General features: G+C 33.7%; 2 protein-coding genes across 3 annotated transcripts; both read left to right on the top strand.

Annotated features, from left to right (window-relative positions):
- Positions 1-234: 234 nt before the first annotated feature.
- On the top strand, positions 235-2,861 carry LOC131846176 (ADP-ribosylation factor-like protein 16). Its single transcript, XM_059195416.1, has 3 exons — positions 235-486; positions 1,402-1,500; positions 2,655-2,861. The coding sequence occupies exons 1-3, from the start codon at positions 235-237 to the stop codon at positions 2,859-2,861; spliced, it is 558 nt and encodes a 185-aa protein (XP_059051399.1).
- Positions 2,862-3,758: 897 nt separating this feature from the next.
- On the top strand, positions 3,759-10,048 carry LOC131846167 (zinc finger protein 771-like). Of its 2 annotated transcripts, none has more exons than XM_059195406.1 (6): positions 3,759-3,927; positions 4,525-5,122; positions 6,717-6,891; positions 7,575-7,669; positions 8,950-9,128; positions 9,855-10,048. In XM_059195406.1, exons 1-6 carry the CDS (start codon positions 3,817-3,819, stop codon positions 10,014-10,016), a joined length of 1,320 nt encoding a protein of 439 aa, XP_059051389.1. In that variant the 5' UTR covers positions 3,759-3,816; the 3' UTR covers positions 10,017-10,048. The 2 variants fall into 2 exon arrangements, with proteins under 2 accessions (XP_059051389.1, XP_059051391.1); XM_059195408.1 differs by lacking the exon at positions 9,855-10,048 and adding an exon at positions 8,677-8,768 and having other exon boundaries at positions 8,950-9,055.
- Positions 10,049-10,119: the final 71 nt, after the last annotated feature.

The raw sequence follows: 10,119 nt of genomic DNA, 5'->3' as shown, positions 1-10,119 counted from the left end.
GGATTCATATTTCATTACTATGGTACTAACCTTGCACGACGAATTAGGTAAATTAACATTGTAGTGGCGCCATCTCTTATTGAGTAGAAGAACTAATAACTATAAATGTATAACATCTTAGTTACACGGTAATATTGATAAAACAATTGTTTGTAACTTTAAAAAGGTATTATAAATGGTTCGTGTACATTTGCGTCCAATCTAATTACGTAGAAATTGTTTCATACATCTGCCATGGATGACCAAGAGAAGAAAATAAGTGTCCTTTGCCTGGGACCCAAAGGATCAGGTAAAACGACGCTATTAAAGAAACTACAAGACGCGGAAGGCATAGACAATACGTACAGTCCTGTATCTACAATAGGCACAAATATTTATGATATATATTACTTGAACAAACACGGCAAGAAACAGATGTTGACTGTGAGGGAAGTGGGTGGCGAGATGGCGCCACTGTGGAGTAATTACTTAGACGGAGTCAATAAAGTAAGTCATTAATATAATTAATTAATCTTTCCACAGTACAATTATAACTCCTTTAGTTTAGAGGATATCGTAAACGGCAATAAAGCGAACAAGTCACAAACTAGAGAACACAGAGACAAGTGATGGAAGGCCAACAAAATGACATATAAAACACAAAAAAAAACTTTTTTCGGTATAGAACTTATATATGGTAACTAGTTGTGCCAGCTGTTTTAACCGCGTTAAAGTTAAAAAAAATATAACCTATGTATTATGCTATATTACTGTAAAGTTTAATCAAAATCCGTTCAGTAGTTTTTGCGTGAAAGAGTAACAAACATCCGTACTTAAATACTTTCGCATTTATAATACTAAAAGAAATACAAAATTTTACTAACTTATTCAGTTTCAATGCATACAATACTCAGGGCTGTGATCAACAAAAATCTGCAGATTTTGCCACGCTGAAGAGGAAATGCCACTACACATCCTATGTGGTTGTAGCCCACTCATGAATAAACGAAATATCTCCTTTGGAAAGTTTACACTATATCCTGAGGAGATAAAAACCATCGCTCCTAAGAATATCCTTCAATTCTTGTCCCTGACGGGTCTAGGTTGCGAATTTTGAATGAGGCCGAGCACAATAGATCTATACAGGTCTTAGCACCTGACAATGGTCCAAACCCTCAATAAAAAAATATGGTATTTGTATAAAGTAATATACAAATATTATTTATTTATTTAACTTCAATGCACACAATATAAAAGGTAGTAAGTAGTATTTGGCGGACTTAACACAATGCTATATTTTCCAAAAGCCAAACATAGATAGTAGAAATAATATTTCTAGTATTCGGAGTATTCCATTAATTCAATAGATATTTCTGTTTCACCTGGCTGTTAGCATTGTTAACTTTTTTATATCAATTACAGATCATATATGTAGTAGATACTTCAAACCTCTGTCAAATATCTGCGGCCGCCGTGCTACTCTATACTCTACTCGCTGAACCTCGCCTAAAAACCGCCAAGGTGAACTTCACTCACGCACGAAAATGATTTATTATTTATTGCAATGCTTAATCACTTGTAAATCATAAGACAAATGTATATATTGAAAAGTAATTACTGTTTAGATTACACTACCGTACGCATGTATCATTATTTATAACTATTATACATAACTACTTCAGTTATTAACTAAAAAAGTACATTGTTTTTTTTAAATTATTACTAAGTACTTTTAAACATTTTATATTGCATATTTTAATTATTACAAACTGGATTTATTTAAATGAAAAACTTAAACAGACATTACATTTCCCGCCAATTTTTATTTTGACATTTGGTAGACATTAGAGATGTACAGAAGAGGCTAATGTCTTCGCATTGCTATAATTTTGTCACAGCGTACGTTTCCAAGTATAAAAGTGCAATTTATATAAAAAAAAATTGGATTTGTACTTAAAAAGTTTAATGATATTAAAATCCTTCCAGGTTTTTATTTAATAAAAGCCTGGCTGTCTCCGTATACGATCTATCTTTACGTCAAATTTCATTTACATTAAATTCAAATTCAAAAATAATTTATTCATGTAGGATATTTTAGCCGCTTATGAACGTCAAGTTTTTACATTATAATTTTTATTTTATTCCCTACCGTCCAGTTCGGTATATAGATCCAATTGAGAAGAACTGGCAATAAACTCAATTGAATTACTTTTTTTCTAAAAGCTAGTTTATTTACATTGTTTTGGTATTTATGTAGGTGTCTATGTCTAACATTAAATGAAAATCCCGTACATGAACAACTATTGCCATGCACGCTCGTCATTCAAGTAATCGTTTAGTGAGTAATAGACTTTGCTCAGTAAATATGATTTAAGAGATGTTTTGAATTTATTTAAGGGTAATTCCAATATACCCTTTGGTATCTTATTGTAAATTTTTATACCTATTTCCATAAAAGACCTATTTACTTGACTTGGGGACAGCAAGTTTATCTTTAAATCTAGTATTAATGTTATGATTATTGCTGTTTTTTGGAAATTAATTCAGTTATTTAATCAGCCGATCTAAACAGACACATTGTCGTAAAAATAGTATTAATTAGTATTACTACAGACAAGAGAATATTAACTATATTATATTGTACACATTAATATGGAAGTATGTACTAATTACAGTTTATGCTAGTGCTGAGTAAAATGGACGCCGCATATAGACAGATGCGTAACGAAGCACTGCTCATGCTGCAGTATGCAAGGCTCAGAACTGAACTCAAGAATGCACCGAAGTTACTCGAAGCTTCACCTCTGACTGGCGAAGGAATCGAGGAGTTGCGAAGTTTCCTTGCTGAATCCAAGATGGCGCCCCAAAAAGTCGTTATGTAAATTATGTAGAAACTGCATTGCTACGGCTGTAATTGATATTATTGTACAATAAACTTTGTTATTTAAATTTATTTCTTTAAAGCCAATATTACTGTATGAGAAAATAATGCGCGACCTTATTTCCACTTTATACTGATAGCAATATTTTTTCTATTAAAAACAAATATCTTTTTATGATCATTGGAAAATTATGAAAATAAACCATAAATCAGTATACAATGAGCACTTATATCTGCCAGAAAAATAGGCTACACTTTTCCGGGGTCAGTTAGTTACAATTAATATATGATGAATCTTGTCCTAATATTTGGCTTCTTTTTTAGAGGATGTTATACACACTGATGTAGTAATGACACTACATTACACACACACTGGTTAATCGCACCCCTCTGGTGTTCCCGGAGAAAAGTTCGCTTAGGGACGAATCTCTTTGCCGCGGCATCAACTCCAGGGGATACACTTTTTACGGGGATTAAACCTCTTAGTAATTCAATTGAAATAAACTTATATATTAACCTAACATAAAAAGTAGTACGCCGTACGTGAAGACAATTTTTTCTTGCGTTTTTTAATTGTTTTGTGTTTCACAATACATTACTTCATATTTTGTAGTAACTAAACGAAATTACGTCAGTCAGCGTCAATTATATTGACGTCAGTTCAGTGATCAGTCAGTAGTGCAATATTTTTTCAAATTATTAGTTGTTATTCTTAATTTAAATTTTATAAAACAAAATTTCACTGGGTTCCGTCCTATGCGATATAATAATTATTTTATGATACAATGTTATATTTACAGTCAAGTCATAAACTCCACTCTTTAAACTTAAACCTGCGTGAACTTTTCTACATAAACACAGTGTTTATATCCTACGTACTTCAATAAATCATTTTATTTATAAATTCTCTTATACAAAAATATTATAATTATATTTAATTCAAACTATATATAATAATGGACGTATCAAACTTATGCCGCAGTTGTATGAAGGAAGTCGCATCTTGGGAGAGAGATAATTTTGACCCTACAGCGATCGAAATGTTCACTTTCTGTACTAATATTAAGGTACTTATAATACTGCAATAATTTATCTTGAAAAATCTCTTACCTGAAGTTTCTGAAGGGAAACACTAAATAAATACAGAAATTAATTCAAAGTAATCTGTATTAAATTAGAACATGATAGATCTGAGTACCGAATTCTTAATTTGAATCTTTCAGTAGTTCTGTGGTTTTCTGGTAGTTTAGTATAAGACATCAATATGAGTACCACATTCTTAATTTGAATATTTTAATAGTTCTATGGTTCTCTAGTATGAAACATCAAATATAAATGTATCTATTCTTTTCCAGAGACATTTTTTTTTTCCATATTCGTCCATCTCATTTTTAATGATGGAACAGGCAAAGAGCCTTGGACCGTACAGCCTAGTCTATGTTTAAACTTCTTCATATTTGTAACCTTCCAGAGACATTAATTGCCACTACCTTTGGAATTTCTAATATTACAAGGTGTAAACTGACATAATATAAAATCAATGAATATAAAAACTTCAAAGTTTCAAAATCCGTTGCATAGTTTTAAAGATTTAAGCATACATAGGGACAGACAGACAGCGACCGCGACTTTGTTTTATACTATATAATAATGTGTTATTACAGGTTACAGATGAAGACAAGCTGCCGAGACAATTTTGTTACGACTGCATTATCAAAATAGAATCCTCATGCACCTACATAATGGAAGCTCAAAAAGTTAATGTCACATTAAAAAATGTTGTATCTCGACCCACCAGTGTCATTGTAAAACCAGAGAGTCACAATAAGAATATTGTTAATACTACCACAGACAATACTGGTGAACTTGAGTTATCCGACTACAAATTGAATACCATTGACAATTTTGATGAACAGGCCTTCTTTGATAACATAGACAATCAGGAAGAGAACTTTAGTAACTGTAATAAAACAGAAGAAAATGATACTAATATAAAAACAATTGATAATGAAAACAGTATAAATGTGAAAGAAATAGAGAATGTTGAGGAAGCTAAGAGAAAAGAAGTTGTAGAAGATACTAATGTAAATACCATAGAAAATGAAAAGAGTATGAATGTGAAAGAAATGGAGAATGTAGGGGAAACTAAGAAAAATGTGTGTCCAGTGTGCAGAAAGGAGTTTATGTCCAAAGTATGGTTTGCTAAGCACATGGAGAATGAGCACACAGGGAATAAATATGCCTGTACTCAGTGCCCTAAAAGTGAGTACCTTACATTATCACATAATTCTATTTTAATGTCTATACATATTAAAAAAAAAGAAGACTATGCGACAATTTTTAAAACTGAAATTATTAGAAATAGATAGAGTGATTCTTAAAAGAATTAATTAAAAACTCTTTATCGTATCGCACAGAAGAAAAATTACATAAATTAATATGTATACCAAATACACTTTATTGTTTACCTACATTTGGCAAATAAAGTATTATTATTATTATTATTTAAAAAAATCAGAATTACCATATAGAGGCAGCCTTATATATATGCCTTCCATAATTACTAAAATAAGAATATATTTATCATCGTATAATTTTAAGTAGTATAAATAGTTTTAAAATATAAACGTGTTGGCAATTAGCTGTAAGTTTATATTATGTTAATTAAATAAATAAATAAAATAGTGATTTCTACCAGGTAGCCAATTTTCTATACATGTTAGTCCTTAGGATATTTTTTCGTTCTACCACGATGTCAACAAATATACCCATCTGATGGTAACCAGTTACCATAGTCTATAAACGCCTGAAACACCAGGGTTGTCACGTGCACACTGCTGACCCTTAAGAAATATTATTTAATTTGTTGAATTTTAAATAATAATTTTCAAATTTTTGACATTTCAATGTTATATTGCTAGTTGCACTAGTGTTACCCACTCACTAATAGCTATGCCTCACTGTTGGGTTGACTGGTAGAGATCTCTTTTATAGATAAAAGAGCAAAGGTGGACACCTTTGCTCACTTTGTATATAATTAAGTTTACTAGGCTATTTAAAAGTGCAGTAAAGAATATATAATCTTATTAATACCATTCCCATACTTCTTCTTTCTACACTAACTCATTCTCTGTGCGCGCCGTGCGTGTGGAACTCACTACCATCCTCCATACGGAGTGCGCAATCATTAACCATTTTCAAGAACGCTGTGAAATCGCACTATCTCTCTCAGTAAATATTCTTTCTGCTGTCCTTTCTTTCTTATTACTAAATTGTCGCCTTCATAATTGCATATATGTTGCTGTGTACCTATACTCGTATATATTTGTATTATATTATTGTATATTTATTTTATAAGTTAGGTATTTATATATTATGTAGAATGTATATGTTTATGATATGTATTATTTTATATATTAATATTATTAATGTTTCTACTCCATCATGCGCCATCCACCACCTTCTGTCTTTTCTCCTCTACCCAAAGGTTGTCTGCAAGAGATCGCATAAGCGATAAGACCGCCTTTTGTACCCATAATCTAAATATTGTTTTCGTTTGTATATATGTTTTTTTTTGTTATTATGGTGCAATAAAGAGTAATAAATAAAAAAATAAAATAAAATAATATTATAGACCTGAAAGTTTGTAAGTATGGATGTTTGTTACCCTTCCACGCAAAAATCACTGAACGGATTTTGATGAAACTACAGTAATATAGCATACTTCAGAATAATACATGGGCTATAATTTAAGGAGATAATTGGGAGAAATATCGTAATACATATAGAGTATGTGTGATGCAGACGAAGTTGCGCGGGCCATCTAGTATAATAATTTAATACATTTCTATTACAGCGTTTACTAAACGATCTCAGCTGTCGTACCACGAGACCACACATTCAGAAGAGCGGCAGTTCGAATGCGCAGTACCCACTTGCGGGAAACGGTTCAAGAGACGGAAGCAGCTAGTGGCGCATGCGAGGGCCCACGCTGACGCACGACCGTATAGTTGCGACAAGTGCAACATGAGGTATAATAATCTCAGGATAATTCGCACAGCGCCATCTAGTCCCAAGTTAAGCTATCTAAAGCTTGTGTTACGGGTACTAGATAGCTGATACAAATACATAGATTTTTTTTTTCGTAAATACAAACATATTATACATAGAAAACACCCAGACCGATACAAACAATCATACTCATGAATAGCAGTGGGCAGTGAGTCCACCCTCTCTGCTATTCTGTTATAGCCTTTATCAGTAAAATACAATGTGAGATCAACGACAATGATAGCATATTAAGTTTTAAACTACAATTAACAACGTAAACATAAAAATTGACAATAACAAACTTAAATATATATAATCTAAACATTATTCAGGGTTATTTTATCATATATACCATCAGAGCAGACTTATTTATATAGATATTATTATTGTCATACATATACATACATAAAACTGGTATTAAATCATATTGTGTGTTTAAAACGTAAGTATTTATCTATATCAGTTCTCTAGTTTTGCTTACCGTGGGACTAGATGGCGCTGTGTGATATGTCCACATGTGTTATTAGTATTTACTATTTTATTATTTATTTTCTATATTTGAGGCAATAAAGAGTATGAATAAAAATAAATAAATTAATGATTTACTTAAAAAAATTGTAATGGCTTCTTTATCTTATCTTTATTCTAATGATTTACTTTACAGATTCAAAATTAAAAGCATACTAAAGTGTCATATGAAAGTACATGAGGAGCAGAAACAGTATTTGTGTTGCTTCTGCGGTTGGAGTTTCACTCAGGGTAAGTATACTTGCTTATTAAGAATCCATGTTGGATGATGTCTCTGATGATTCTTTTTATGGCAGGAATGGCTAACAATCTACTCACATGCTTGTAGGGACTGCTCTACTCTAATCACTACTACTGATTTACAGTTAGTTGTGTATTTAATAAATAAATAGCTCTGGACAATTTCACTTTAGCATTTAAAATTCAACCAGCACATCCTGTGCTCAAAGACCGAATGTCGCGACAAACCCTCCCTTTTATACAGAGAAGATATGAGTGGGGGTTATATGCAACTAGTTTAACGATACCGAGTAATAATGAAACTACCTTTCTTTTTTCTTTTTGATTTGTCGACAATATCGATGTGAACCCTAACATAATGATCTTTCTGTCAGTTATTCCAAAATTTTTACAACCAATTCAAATTATATATACATGCTCCTTGCCATTTTTTCGACAAACTGATTTATTAAATCATTTATAGCTGATGCGGGAAAAAATAGTTATTTTGACTTAAGTCATTTGTGAAATAAAAAAAAATTTGGGAAGTTAATTTTTGCTTACGCACGATGGGAGCCCCCGTGGCCCGAGGGCCCGTATAGTAGATACGGCAGATACGACGGTAGCTACCCCCCTGAATAAGTATTAACTTAAGCTTATCATCATTTACTTGCATATACTGCAAGTAAATGATGATAATAAATGTGTGCGTTTACAGTATATAATAGATCACATATAAATAAATTATTATTATTACAAGTGTTATAGTTCACATCAATTATGTAGAAAAATCTGATATTTTAAAAAGATATTAAAAGAAGGTAGTTTGTGATTAGTACTAATGAAGTACCCAATGTAAAGGTTATTACAAATATTGGAAATAGCGCCATCTAGTATCTATAGGCCGAACTAAATTGTTTGTCATAGATAACCGTTACCCCGCTTCTCTCCCTACTACACTGACTTCGGTCTATAAATACGGAGGTCGGTAGTTGAATAATTCTCTTTCGTTGAACAAGCCACTGCATTCAGTCGACAAGCACAGAACGTGCCGGTTGTATTTCGGAAACTAAAGTCGATTGTATTGGAGACGAAGCTGCAAGTAGTGAAGGTGAGTGTTAATGCATTCGAAAAGGGCCTTTTAAACCTACACCCGTGTCACAAGTCACGGGCGCTTGGGATGTCCCTTCTCTAAGTCGTCATCATAATTAGTTGGATCTTACACTATATCGCCATTTTGTGCACCATTAAAAGGAAAAACCTGGTGATAATAGTTGTATCATTATTTTTAGCGGGTAACCTGAAAGTGCATATGCGGAAGCACACCGGCGAGAAGCCGTTCTCATGCGGCGAGTGTGGTTTCCGCGCGGCCGCCGCATCGAACCTGCGGCGCCACCAGCGACGACATACTGGACAACCATCGCACGTATGCACCTACTGCGCTAAGGGATTCTTCGATGCTAGCTCTCTGGTGAGCATTTCATTGTTTTATGAATTTTACAAATAAGTTGATGGTTCCCTGGTAACGTCATGGTCTTTGTTTGGGACTGTGTGTAGAGCGCTAGAGCAGCTAACTATGGTGGTAATTAAAGGCTTAATATGAGAGTAATTAATAACAGTATATTATAAAATATTGAACACCATAGAAAATAGACGAGGAAAAATGTTAGGGCACTTGATACGGCACGATGATTTCATGAAAATTATTATTGAGGGGAAAATAGAAGGAAAGAGGGGGAGGGGAAGACCAAGGAATAGCTACATCAAACAAATTGGGGACAAAATGGGAGTCGTGTCGTATCAAGAATTAAAGAGCATGATGGAAGATCGCGGAAAGTGGCAAGAGCTCCACCGACAAGAGCGTAGCTCTTAAATGCATCGCACTTATCGTTATATATCGCCCAATTTACATAATATCTTTTTAAATTATAGTCTATGTGCTATTCTGATGTATAAGCTATGTTACTGTAAAGTTTCAACAAAATCCGTTCAGTAGTTTTTGCGTGAAAGAGTAACAAACATCCATACTCACAAACTTTTTCAATTATAATATTAGTAAGATAACTACATCATGTACATCACACATAACAATGACGATGCTGAGAAAAGAATCGAACCCGCGACCATCGTAAGTAAGGCGGTGTGCTAAACTGCTAGACCACCGAGGCTGTATGGATTGTATATACGTGATCTGCAGGCTCGGCACGGGCGTACTCACACACACGAGCGGCCGTACTTGTGCCCGGGCTGCTCTCGCAGCTTCTCCGACAGCTGGAAGCGGAAGTCGCATATCCTGCGCGTGCACCGACTCTCCCTCAGAGACGTGCCGCGCCTGCGCCGCGATGGACGTCCACTCTGAGTCTACTACGTCACGCTGTATGCCGGATAGATAATAGACGGCCTAACTGAGTCTACTACACTACGCCACGCCAAGTCCGACTGGTCCGTAACGAGCCGGATAT

Source organism: Achroia grisella, unplaced genomic scaffold (assembly GCF_030625045.1).
Source record: "Achroia grisella isolate CSIRO2021 unplaced genomic scaffold, CSIRO_AGI_Agris_v1 utg503, whole genome shotgun sequence".
NCBI classification, from domain to species: Eukaryota; Metazoa; Arthropoda; class Insecta; order Lepidoptera; family Pyralidae; genus Achroia; species Achroia grisella.
The sequence above is the reverse complement of the archived record's forward strand: the minus strand, read 5'-3'. Positions and strand labels throughout refer to the sequence as shown.